At 33.3% G+C, this 14,696-nt stretch overlaps 1 protein-coding gene across 1 annotated transcript in view; it reads right to left on the bottom strand.

Moving 5' to 3' along the window:
• The window catches only part of LOC133322065 (glutamate receptor 1-like), a 91,808-nt gene extending 79,621 nt beyond the window's left edge, over window positions 1-12,187 (bottom strand). The window contains exon 1 of the mRNA XM_061531130.1: window positions 12,109-12,187. Coding sequence (XP_061387114.1) covers window positions 12,109-12,157 — 49 coding nt within the window. The 5' untranslated portion in view covers window positions 12,158-12,187. The remainder of the gene's footprint in view (window positions 1-12,108) is intronic.
• Between the last annotated feature and the right edge of the window lie 2,509 nt (window positions 12,188-14,696).

The following is a 14,696-nucleotide window of genomic DNA, read 5'->3' as shown; positions in this document are numbered from 1 at the left end:
CCACGCTTGTCCAAGTCGATGGACTAGATCATAAGCTGGAAGCCAACATTATTGTAAATCTTGTTGTTTCCAGTTTCTTCAAGGTAATATTAATTTCAGTACGTTGTGCAAAACTTTGTATCAAACGGCCTAATTTTGGGCTTTTGTGCACCTTTTACTTAAAATCGATTAAAACTATATCTACGAGCTGTATCTAAATCTTAAACGATTTCAACAAAACTTTCAGCAAAACTTGTTCTATTATTTTCCGTAGGTTGTGCAAAATTTTGTGCCAATCGTACCCACCTGGGAAATATTGTGCAGAATTTATATTTAATTTCTAGGTTAAACTAACTTCAAAACTCTGTGCAAAATTGTGTGTTAATGTTGTGTAAAATCGGACGAAAATATATATGGGAGCTATATCTAAATCTCGACCGATTATCAGGAAACTGAACGCACATCATTTTAGACCTAATTCAGTACACTATACCAAATTTCGGGCATATCGAAAGATATATAAAGACTTTGGTGTACAATTTACATTAAATCGGATGAAAATATATATGGGTGCTATATCTAAATCTGAACCGATTTTCAAGGAAACTTAACATACATCATTCTAGATCTAATTCAGTACATTGTGCCAAATTTCGTGCAAATATAAAAATATATAAGGACTTGGTGTACCATTTACATAAAATCGGACGAAAATATATATGGGAGATATATCTAAATCTCGACCGATTTTCAGGAAACTGAACACACATCATTTTAGACCTAATTCAGTACACTATGCCAAATTTCGTGCAAATCGAAATATATATTGGGACTTTGGAGCACCATTTCCATTAAATCGGACGATAATATACATGGGAACTATATCTAAATCTGAACCGATTTTCAGGAAACTTAACATACATCATTCTAGACCTTAATCAATAGGCTTTGCCAAATTTCGTGCAAATATAAAAACATATAGGGACTTTGGTCTACCATTTACATTAAATCGGACGAAAATATATATGGGAGCTATATCTAAATCTGAACCGATTTTCAGAAAACTTGAAACACATCATTCTAGACCTAATTCATTACGCTATGACAAATTCCGTGCAAATCTAAAAACATATAGGGACTTTGGTGTACAATTTACATGAAATCGGACGAAAATATATATGGGAGCTATATCTAAATCTGAACCGATTTTCAGGAAACTTAAAACACCTCATTTCAGACATAATTCATTACGCTATGCTAAATTTCGTGCAAATCTAAAAACATACAGGGACTTTGGTGTACCATTTACATAAAATCGGACGAAAATATATATGGGAGCTATATCAAAATCTGGACCGATTTTCAGGAAACTTGAAAGACATTAAAACATATATAGAAAATATTTATGGGAGCTATATCTAAATCTAAACGATTTTTCGGGAAACTTAACACACATTATTCTAGACCTACATCATTAGGCTGTGCCAAATTTTGTGTAAATCGAAGGATATACAGGGACCGTTTACATTAAATCGGAAGAAAATATAGATGGGAGCTATATCTAAATCTGAACCGATTTTTCCCAATTTCAATAGGATTCGTCCTTGGGCCAAATAAGTGACCTGTGCCAAATTTCGTCCAATTTGAATCATAAATGCGACCTGTACTTTGTTTACAATTTAACATGGACAGACAGACGGACGGACATGCATAAATCGACTCAGAAAGTGATTCTATGCATATTCTCAAAAGGAACAATGTATCTAGTTTCCTTTTGCCTGTTACAAACATATGCACAAAGAGGTAATACCCTGTATCACAGTATGGTGAAGGATATAAATATTTGTTCAATGCCCACCTATAGGCGTGGATTTATTATATAAAAATATTTTTTTTCAAAGCCCACCTTTAGGAGTGGATTTTTAAAAATATTTTTTAAGGCCCAATTATTTTAAAAATCTTGTTCAAATAATTTTTAAGGCATTGATTTTTTTTTAATTTTTTTAAAGGTTTTTAAGAGATAATTTTTAATAATTACTCTAAGGCGTAGATTTTTTAGAAATAATTTTCAGGTATATATTTTTTTTCAAAATAGTTTTCAACGCTTAATTAAAATCGGGGATTTCAAAAATACACTACTTCAACGTTAAATAAACGTCGCTGTTTTCTTAAAAAAAATAGAGACAAGACATTGTCAGATTTTTTAGAAATAATTTTCAGTTATTATTTTTCATTTCAATGGGCTGTGCTTGTTATTTTAACTTTGCACATATATATTTGTTTTAATTTACAAAAAATTTTTGTCATTGTTTTGTTGTTGTTTTTTGTAATTGAAGAATCCTTATTTTTGATGGCGGGCATTTCAAAAATAAAATTCCAACGGTGTTAGAAAGAGTACATGTCAACGTTAAATAAAATTAACAAAATGATGGACCTTTAAAAAATTATTTTTGGAAAATCGCCGATTTTTTACCAAAAACGAAGTTAAAAAATAAGGAAGATCTTCACCGATTGGCTTTATCCTAGTTCATACGAGAGCTATACACTCCCAGAGAAATGTTGCAAAATTTGGAACCGATTGGATTATTAGTTTTTGAGTTATCGTGCGTTTAAAGTTTGAGAAGCCCTTCAGCCATCACTTGATGCTTAAATCGGCTATATCTTGAAGAGTTCTAATTTTCACTTGAAATTTTGGGGAGATTCTTTAATCAGTATTTTATATAAAAAAATTTTGAGAAAAATTTGTATTTAATAAAATTAGAAAATTTTTGGCCGATTGGCAAACATTGCCAACTAATTCCAACGTATTTTAAATTCAATTCATGGATTTTTGTTAAATTTGATTTATTTATTTTTTTTAGTTATTGAACTCAAAACATTGTCCTCCATTGCACGAATTTCACGTCTCCTGGGTGAACAAATCTCCCGATACGTGAATGCAATCGCTGTGCATGAAGCAGAATGAAGAAAGAAATGAATAAGCGAATCAACGAACGAATGAATGAATTGAATTGACTGATCCGATTTGAAAATACATTTTATTTTCTCTTTCAATTTCATTACAATGAATGAAATGTAGCATTCAATTGAATTTATCTGCACTGCAACAACAACGACAGAAATATCGACTTAGATAAAATTCAAATGTGTACAGAAATTGTTGTTCATTGAAAGGAAACGATAGCAGATTTCAGGGGATAGATGTGACAGTCGTTGTACTTTTAAGTACAGGGGAGGGGATATTCAAGTCCACAAAGAAGTGATTACAATTGATACAAAATAATTTTGAAGTACCAAAATTTAGGAAATTTGTTAAACTAAAAACAAGTGAGCGGAGCAGTATAGTCGGTCGGGGCCGACCATATGATACCCTACACAATTTCCATGAAAATCTAACTTTCTTTGGTTCTATATTCTGAGATTGGACAATATTTCGCGATATTTGCACATTTTTGACTGGCTAGAGGTCAGAAAATGTTACTAATAATCAGTACAGCCCCTCTAATTACTTGTCCAGATTCCCTTCACCGTAGGTTGTGTTGTGATGTTCGGCTTTCGACTCGAAAAGTACAAATAATTAAGTTTTCGATCCACTTCATACGAAAAATTATTATCTGATCATCACCGAAAATTATAGGCGTTGTCCTTGGCCACAACTGGAATCTGGAGCGACCAGAAAATTGGACAAAAATAAAGTTGTTGGTCCATTTCATCCCCTAAATATTAACCGATCTCTACCAAAAACAATAGGGGTCTTCATTGACCAGAACCCATCCTACATGCAAAATTTCGTGATGATTGGTCCATAACTGTGGCCTCTATCGTGTTTGCAAATTGTAAAGGACAGATGGACGGACGGACACACATATCTAGATCGACTCAGCTAGTCGAGATATGACGATCGGTATACTTAAAGGTGGGTCTAGGACCAATATTTCGCGGCGTTACAAACTCTTGGGACTGAACAAAGCTATAATACCCTAACAACATAGTTGTGTAGGGTATAATGAAACATTTGACATGTTCCAAGATGGGTGCCACCGGTTCACACGGTCGTTCTTAACCCCTTTAGCTTAAAAAAAAACACATTTTCGTCAAAAAATCTTTTATAGTTTTCATTTCGAATATCGGTAGGTTCAAATTCAAAATAATTCAAAATAACTCTCCATCCTTTCAAAAACAAGAACGAACTATTCATAATCGTAAAGCAATAACTTGGTCTTGCTCTTCTTTTCACGCCATAAACCAGTGACTGAGAGAGAGAGAGTCACGTAGAACTACTAAGGCACTTTCGAATTTGCCATATCTTCAATAAACTGAAAAAAACCATCAGTTTATGGTTCTACGCCACCTGGTGCTACTGGGCTACAAGTAGGGCCATATAAATGGAAAATACATTTTTTCACTTGACTGTAAAATGTTGAAATGGCAAAGGGTTCAGAAGCAAAGGGCAGGTGTGTGTATGAACACCATACATATCACCATTTACTAACCAGAGAAGAAAAAGAAGGGTGCTTTAGTGCAACCTCTCCCCAAAGACCTACTTATGATATATATGAGATTTTTTCTTCGAAATGTAAGAGTTCGGCTTTATGTTATTTGTATGTATTGAGAGAACAAGTATTGGAACAAGGATTGCTGCAACTCTTGGGTTTAAATTCTTAATGTCTATGCACCAGCAGCAGTTGTCCAGACCTGCCAAAGTCCTGCAGTTCTTCCATAGTTTTGAATTTATTCAACCAGTCAGACAAGCAGTCAGGCAGCCAACCAACCGACCAGCCAGTCTCTTCAACATCCAGTCGGTGACTAGTCTTATGGCTATGGTAACCATAAGTTGGACATGTGTTGTTGTTGTTGCAATAACAACACACAATCCATATTACTGCATTCATGTGTTTGTGTTTTTTTTACATTTTCCCCCAAAAAAGAAGACCATAGAAGAGTGTATGTATATGTGTACAATATTTTCATGGTAGTCAAGGTGAAGTCTGTCATAGAAGTAGAAGACCATTTATGTTCATGTTCTGCACGAAATATTATTGTGAATCTGAGTTCTAGTTTATGTAGAAAAGTACAATTTCATAGACTCGTATATTGTATGCATGCAGATACATAAACACACACACTCATACCGACACGTATAGTGCAAAGAATGAAATTGAATACAGAAGAAGATATGCAAGTAAATGTGTATGCAAGAATATGTGTGTTCAAAAAATTTATGTGAAACATGATTTATACACTACTAACTAGACAAAAGATTTCAATTTAATTTTTTGGAGAATTTGTTGTTTTTTTTTTCTTTTTTGATTTTTTCCTTTTTTTGTAATATTTTTTATTGTGTAGATATTTTCCATAGGCAGTAATTTAGAGTGAAGCTGTGCAAAGGACACGTGTGTATGTTAGAAGAAAAATGTTTAATACCAGTATAATATTTGTGTCTCCACATGGGAGAATATCCTCTGTGTGAGCAGTGATTAATGTCGCTTTAATTAAGGAGTATTATTCTAAGTACATATATAAAGGGAATAAGTTGTTGGTTAAATTGAAAAGAATTAAATGCTCGGTTTAATAATTCATTAATATGCTTTTAAGAGCTTGGATTTTTCTAAATTTGTTTTTGAAGCTATTTAACAGATTTATTTAAGAAATATTTAAAGGTATATTTAAACCAGTGAGCGGAGCAGTATAGTCGGACGCGGCCGACCATACAATTCCCTACACAACTATCACGGAAATCTAACTTTCTGCGGATTTTTATTCCGAGTTTGGCAATGTTTCCTTATTGTTGCACCCTGTTTCCCGATTAGAGGTCAACAGCACCTCTTCCTTACACTGATATATTTTCCGTATATTACTAATATTCAGTACAGCCCCTCTAATTACTTGTCCAGATTCCCTTGACCGTGGGTTGTGTTGTTATGTTCGGTTTATAATTTTGGCCTATAGATCGACTCGAAAAAAATGAGTTTTCGGTCCACTTCATCCCAAAATGATTATCTGATCATCACCGAAAATTATAGTCGTTGTCCTTGACCACTACTGGAACCTTATGGAACATTTCAAAGCGATCAGATCTATATTTCCGCCCTCCAGTGTGGTAATGGGTTCAGTACGTAAGCACCTGTAAATATTTAAGAGTAACTCCCACATCTGAGTACATACGACCATATAAATGATATCAATTTAAAGGTCAACCATTCCTCTTTGATATACTATCAACTTCTAGAATACAAATTTTGTCATTTTTCACACAAATGTCAGGGTCCATTTGACCCGCTAAATATTGACAGATCTTTATCAAAGCAGGCATGCTTATTCTTTGGCCAGATCCCCTTCACCATGCAAAAATTCGTGGTGTTTGGGCCATAATTGCGGCCTCTGGAGCGACAAGAAAACCGACAAAAATTAAGTATTTGGTCCATTTCATCCCCTAAATATTAAACAATCTTTACTAAAAACAATAGAGGTCTTCATTGGGCCGTACCCATCCTACATGCAAAATTTTGTGAAGATTGGTCCATAACTGTGGCCTGTACCGTGTTTACAAATTATAATGGACAGACGGACGGACGGACACACATGTCTAGATCGACTCAGCTAGTCGGGGCGTTACAAACTCTTGGGGCTGCACAAAGCTATAATACCCTGACAACTTAGTTGTGTAGTTGTGTATCAATATAGACTTTTTATACCCTTCACCACACTGTGGTACAGAGTATTACGTCTTTGTGCATATGTTTGTAACAGGCAACAGGAAACGAGATAGACACATGGTTCCTCATGAGAATATGCATAGAATAACTTTCTAAGACGATTTATGCATGTCCGTCCGTCTGTCCATGTTAAATTGTAAACAAAGTACAAGTCGCATTTATGATCCGAATTGGATGAAATTTGGCATAGCTCATCTATTTTGCCCAAGGACGAACCCTATTGAAATTGGGAAAATCGGTTCAGACTTAGATATAGCTCCCATATATATTTTCGCACGACTTAATGTAAATGGTGTATCAAAGCCCCCACATATCCTTCGATTTGCACGAAATTTGGCATTGCGTACTGGATTGAGTCGAGAATGATGTGTATAAAATTTCTTGAAAATCGGTTCAGATTTAGATATAGCTCACATATATAGTTTCGTCCGATTTTTGGTAAGTGGTGCACCAAAGTCCCTGAAAATCATTCGATTCGCACGAATTTTGGCACAGCGTAAAGAATTAAGTCTAGAATGACGTGTGCTAAGTTTCGTAAAAATCGTTTCAGAGTTAGATATAGCTCCGATATATAGTTTCGCCCGGTTTTAGGTAAATGGTAAAGTTTTTATATATTTTCCGATTTGCACGAAATTTGGCATAGCGTACTGGATCGAGTCTAGAGTGATGTGTGTAAAATTTCTTGAAAATCGGTTCAGATGTAGATATAGCTCCCATATATATTTTCGCCCGATTTTAGGTAAATGGTATGCCAAAGTCCCTATATATCTTCCGTTTTGGACGAAATTTGACATAGAGTAGTGAATTAGGTCGAGAATTATGTATGCAAAATTTCTTGAAAATCGGTTCAGATTTAGGTATAGCTCTCTTATATAGTTTCGCCCGATTTAATGTAAATGGTGTACCAAAGTCCCTACATATCCTTTGATTTGCACGAAATTCGGCATAACATACTGGATTGAGTCGATTAATGTGTGTAAAATTTCTTGAACATTGGTTCAGATTTAGATATAGCTATACACGTTTTCCCGTTCTTGAGCAGGACCCAAAATATGGCCATTAGGAACAAAACTTGCTGAAATTAGTATAACCTAACCTGTGACATGTTTCTTAGAAATCGGTCCATATTTGAATATAGCTTCCATATTTATTTTCATTCGATTTTAAGTGAATGGTCCACCAAACTCCTCATGTTTGTAATATTGACATGAAATTTTGCACAACGTACAAAATAAAGCATTTTGATATTTGCTTTAAATCGATTTACATAATTTTATTCAATGTTTATGGATTGATGTAAGTCGGTTCACATTTAGATAAAGGTCACATATATTAGTTCATCCAATTTCATGTTAATGGCCCTTCTGTTAGGATGCATTCGTTTAATATACCCATAGTGGTGAAGGGTATCATATAGTCGGCCCCGTCCGACTTTACTACTTTCCTTACTGGTTTAAATTATTTCAGAGCGTGGGTTTCCAAAAAAAAATTTATAAAATATGTTTGTGAAATTAAAAAAAGAATTCGATTTTTTTTTTAAATTAACGTATTTTAATATCTTATTTTATTAGATACATTTTTTTAGTTTTTTTCTAAATTTAAATCTTTGACTGAGAATTATTCTCAAAGCGAAAAATTTTCTCCCAATTTCTTAACCAAATATGATTTCAGCATCACAATTCACAATTCCACTTGTTTAACACAAATAAAATCTAATGCAATATATATATATATATATAGTTGACACATTTTTTATGTAAACCTCGCCTCTACATTAGTGTACCTAGTGGCATATTTTGGTAGCAGCACATGCTTCACGTGATGTTAACTAAAATATCCTGACTGTATCAGCAAAGTTGCTGCAGTTAACAACAACAACAGCAAACAATATTATAACACTTTTGAAAGCTTGCCGCATTTTTGTGGCCAGATGCTCGACTGTATGTTAGTATTAATGTGTGGATTTATCTGTATGTTGGTGTGCATTAAAAGCAAACTATGAAACAAAACAGCCCTGCGGAAGTGAAATATTTATATAGCTCTATGTATGTATACCTATCTGAACATTTAAACATACACACACACACAAAATACTTAGGTTACATTTTCAAGTGTATTTCCATGAATTTCTATAGTTACTGGTGTATGTGTCTCTGCCTGTCTGTGTGAGTGAGTGCATTTGAGTTCTATATAAAATTAAATACATGTATGGACATTTTTAACTGAAAATGGCACACAGCAGAAAAATAAACATACAATACTACACGTATATGCAGATGGTGTATTTCGTATGTTTGTATATGATTCCTTTGGGGATATGCTGGCCATGCCAGGCCACACATTTGTTTGAGATTTTAGAAAGGATTTATTTTTTTGTTTGGTATTATTTTACGGTTACTCTGATGCTGATGTTAAAACAGCCCCCTAAGCCAAAAGGATAAAAAACAAGCAATGCAATGCTGTTAAACTTTTGGTATTCCCTACACCAAAGTGTTTGGTTTTTATGATAAAAGATTTTGATTTCTTTTATAAAATTTTAAACGCGTAGATTTTTTAGAAGATATCTGTTAATTTTTTAAAAATTTATCTCAAAACAAAAAAATCAATACCTAGGCTAAAAAATTGATGACAAAGGATATATTTTTAATTTTTTAAGGATTCTCCAAGTGAAAATTTTAACGAATATTCAACAGATCAAAAATAGAAAATATAAGGCGTAGTTTTCTTACGAAATGCATTAATTGAATAGAGAAATTGTTTTCGATTTTGTGAACAAAATCTTAAAGCCCAATTTGTTTAAGAGACATTTTTGAAGAAATGGCATAAAAATTCTCTATACTATATGATACCCTTCACCACTTTGGGTATATTCTACATATATATCCTAACAGACGTCGCGTTTTTGTTATATATATATATACAAATGATACCGATTTTCACGAAACTTTGCACACATTATTCTAGACGTAATTCAGTACGCTATGCCAAAATTCGTGTAAATCAAAAGATTTTCAGGGACTTTAGTGGACTATTTACCTAAAATCGGGCGAAACTACATATGGGAGCTATATCTAAATTTGAACCGATTTTCACGAAACTTAGCACACATCATTCTCGACCTTATTCATTACGCTGTGCCAAATTTCATCCAAATCGAAAGATATATAGGGACTTTGGTACACCAATTACCTTAAATCGAACGAAAATATATATGGGAGCTATATCTAAATCTGAACCGATTTTCATGAAACTTAGCACATATTATTATAGACGCAATTCAGTACGCTATGCACAATTTCGTGCAAATCAAAAGATTTCCAGGGACTTCAGTGGACTATTTACCTAAAATCGGTCGAAACTATATATGGGTGCTATATCTAAATCTGGTCCGATTTTCAGGAAACTTTGAACACATTATTCTAGCCCTAATTCATTACACTATGCCAAATTTCGTGCAAATCGAAAGATATATAGGGACTTTGGTTCATCATTTACCTTAAATCGGACGAAAATATATATGGAAGCTATATCTATATCTGAACCGATTTTCATGAAACTTAGCACATATTATTATAGACGCAATTCAGTACACTACGCACATTTTCGTGCAAATAAAAAAAAATCCAGGACTTTTGAGGACTATTTACCTAAAACTATATATGGGAGGTGTATCTAAAGCTGACCCGATTTTCACGAAACTTAGCACATATTATTCTCGACTTAATTCAGTACTCTATGCCAAATTTCATGCAAATAGAGGGAAACATTGGTACACCATTTACCTTAAATCGGACGAAGATATATATGGGAGCTATAACTAAATCTGAACCGATTTTCACGAAACTTAACACACATCATTCTCGACCTTATTCATTACGCTGTGCCAAATTTCATCCAAATCGAAATATATATAGGGACTTTGGTACACCAATTACCTTAAATCGAACGAAAATATATATGGGAGCTATATCTAAATCTGAACCGATTTTCATGAAACTTAGCACATATTATTATAGACGCAATTCAGTACGCTATGCACAATTTCGTGCAAATCAAAAGATTTCCAGGGACTTCAGTGGACTATTTACCTAAAATCGGTCGAAACTATATATGGGTGCTGTATCTAAATCTGACCCGATTTTTACGAAACATAGCACACGTTATTCTAGACCTAATTCATTACACTATGCCAAATTTCGTGCAAATCGGCAGATATATAGGGACTTTGGTACAGCATTTACCTTAAATCGGACGAAAATATATATGGAAGCTATATCTATATCTGAACCGATTTTCATGAAACTTAGCACATATTATTATAGACGCAATTCAGTACACTATGCACATTTTCGTGCAAATAAAAAAAAAATCCAGGACTTTTGAGGACTATTTACCTAAAATCGGGCGAAACTATATATGGGAGGTGTATCTAAAGCTGACCTGATTTTCACGAAACTTAGCACATATTATTCTCGACTTAATTCAGTAAGCTATGCCAAATTTCATGCAAATAGAAAGACATTGGTACACCATTTACCTTAAATCGGACGAAGATATATATGGGAGCTTTATCTAAATATGAACCGATTTTTCCAAATTTCAACAGGGTTCGTCCTTGGGCCAAACAAAGAAGCTGTGCCAAATTTCATCCAATTCGAATCATAATTGCGACCTGTACTTTGTTTACAATTTAACATGGACATACAGACGGACGGACGGACATGCATAAATCGACTCAGGATGTGATTATATGATTCTTCTCAAAAGGAACTATGAGTCTATCTCGATTATGTTTGCCTGTCACAAACATATGCACAAAGGCATAATACCCTGTACCACAGTGTGGTGAAGGGTATAAAAAACCAAGAATTCTCAAAATAGAAGATTTAATTTATATATATATATATATATATATATATATTTTTTAATATTTTGAAGATTTACCGATATAATTTTTTAAAAACCATATTTTGAATAATTATAAAAAAGTAAATTTTTTAAATATATTATTCTAGAATATTATTTTTATATATTAAATTTTTTTTAATATTGAAATATTTGATTTTTTTTTCGATGATTTTTTAAATGAAATATTTATGTAAACTTTCACCACAAATATTATTTGATGATTCCTCAAAGTATTAAAAAATGTCATGTAGTGCCTTTTAAGATCGGCCATTACTATCCGTGTCCTCGGTTTACTTTTGCCGTATAGAAGTGATGGGTGTATGTGAGTACCTTGCTACACTCTACCACTACATTACTCTAAAAGTGCTATCGCGTTAAAAAAAGAAAATAATAAAAAACAAGAAATGGCATTTCTCCCTGGCTAGTAGTAGTCGTAGATTTTAAGTGCATCCAGAACTACTAAAACTACAACAAAAACAAGGAGCTTTAAGATGTATTCACTTACCTAATGGAATTTTCTCGGTTAATGATGATGGCTGAGCCTCGGCTCCCATTAGTGAGCGCTGAAATAGATGAAAACTGGCAGTGGCTGCTGCAGCTGCTTTTTTTGTTGTCGTCGTCGTTAGTGTCGTTAACGTTGCGGGAGTTGTTGTTGTTGTTGGCAGCAATGGCAGCCATGAATTGGTGACTATTATCCATAGCACCGTACAAAAATGTAAACCAAGAGGCATTTTGTTGCAGTTCCACCGTTGCAGGGAATGTGTGGGTGTGCGAAGATGTGTGAGTGGATGTGTAGGTTAGTTAGACTTATACGCTATAGCTGCAGGCTGGATATGATGACGATGGTGATGATGCTGCTGCTGTTGGACTAGTTGTGGATTTAAAGGGTGGCTGTAAGGCTGCAAAAAGCCACCACTTAAATGTTGATATTATTATTGTAGACGTCGTTGTTTTTGTTGCTGCTTTTTGTGCTTTGTTGTTCTTGCTATTTTTTTGTATTATATTTAACTGGATATAATGTGGCTCACGCGTTTTCAACACTTTACTGGCAGTGTTCGTTATGGCAGTTGTTGTTAGTTTCGGTATTTTATATATATATATATATATATATTTTATTTTTGTTTTTGCAACTATTGTTGTTAAGCTAACAGTGACAACGATGCTTTATAATGACCTCAATGCTGCTCACAAAAAAAGAATAACACACGATATTCGAGTATTTGCAGGTATTTGTAATTTAATCACATTCTCTGGCCAGGATCCTCGGTACGGAATTTTGGGTTTTGTTAGTCTATTTGTTTGCAAATCAATTATGAATATCCACAGCGTATACTCAATTATGAATATTTAGGACATTTTTGTATATATTTTGTTTACACTTTTAAATGCAGAAGAGAGAAAAATTAATAAAAAGTTATTTTTTTCGCACAACATTAACTTGAAATGGCATTTTAATTTTGTATTACAATTCATTGTTTCATGGTAATTTTTGTTTTAAAGGCTTTCAAATGATTTCGAAGCATTAATTATAAATGGATTTTTTTGCCAACATTAGTTTTATTAAGTTTTTTTTTGTGTCACTGGCAGCAATTAATTAATTTTTCAATTTTTATAACAGTTATTGTTAATAATGATTTCGAGTTATTTTTTCCACTTGACTACATTTTAGTTTTTTTTTATTTCAGTTTTTATTCATTAATATTCACAAATTCGCAGAATCCATTTAAATTAGCTGTAAAAAACAGTAATAGAAATACGTTTATTAATACAAAAATTTAATATTAAATGAATTAAGGAAACAAGTGAACAACTATGTATTGCAATATAATTTTTCTCTGGACACGGGTCACATGAGTCATGTATAATTTTGGTTATAAATTCTTATTCGAAGACCACAACTATTTTTTCAAGAACCAAGGAAATAATCATAAGCGTAAATAGTTTTTCAATGACCTTCCTCAAACGTCGACTTTCTTAATTTTTAAAGAATTCAGACAATTCTTGATTAAAAAAAAAAAAAAAAAAAAAAAAAAAACATTCGAGAACTTGCCATAAACGTGAATTTTTATAGAAATATTTTTTAAAAATATACTTTTTAAGAACAAACCACAGCGTGGATCTTTTTGCAACTAATTTAAAGACCCTTACATAAGCATAGATTTTTAAAAATTTTAAAATATTTTTAAGGTCCCTACATAAGCGTGGGTGGGCGTTGGATAATTTAAAAATATTTTTAAGGGCCCTACATAAGCGTGGGTTTTTTAAATAAATATTTTTGAAGGTCCTACATAAGCGTGGATTTTTTATAAATATTTCTTAAGGACCTTACATAAGCATGGATTTTGTATACATATTTCTTAATATAAATATTTCTTAAGGACCCCACATAAGCGGTTTTTTTTTTTTTTTTGAAATATTTCTTTTTTTTAAACTATTAATTATGGACAAAATTCCAAAGTGGGGTTTTTTAGAATTGTTTTATGGACTAAATTTAAGCCTGGATTTTTATACCCTGCACCATAGTATGGAGGGTATATTAATTTTGTTTTTCCGTTTGTAACTCATCGAAATAATCATTTCCGACCCTACAGCGTAAAATTCTATGACGATATAGCCATGTCCGTCTGTCTGTCCGTCTGTCTGTTGTAATCACTCTGGCGTCTAAAGTAATGGAGATATATCGCCAAAATTTTGCATAGTATGCAGGCAGGTCAAGTTCGAAGATGGGCTTTATCGGTCCACGTTTAGGCATAGCTCCCATATAAGGGTACCCCCAATTTTCGGTATTTTGAGGTTCTTGAGCGCGTTTTTCAGCTGAATTCGCTGAAATTTGGTACATTGAGTTCTTATTGGGCAGTAAATCTCTCCACTAAAAATTATAAATATGGGTCCATATTTTCGAATAGCCCCCATATAAGGGTACCCCCAATTTTGCGATATTTTGGCGGAGTTTGATCGCATTTTTCGACGGAATTCGCTGGAATTCGGTACATTGAGTTCTTATTGGGTAGCAAATCTCTATACTAAAAAATTATAAATATGGGTCCATATTTTCGGATAGCCCCCATATAAGGTTACTATTGGAGATATGCA

This window comes from Musca vetustissima, unplaced genomic scaffold, assembly GCF_032173495.1.
Source record: "Musca vetustissima isolate MV318-11 ecotype Yass unplaced genomic scaffold, APGP_CSIRO_Mvet_v1 utg3935, whole genome shotgun sequence".
NCBI classification, from domain to species: Eukaryota; Metazoa; Arthropoda; class Insecta; order Diptera; family Muscidae; genus Musca; species Musca vetustissima.
The sequence above is the reverse complement of the archived record's forward strand: the minus strand, read 5'-3'. Positions and strand labels throughout refer to the sequence as shown.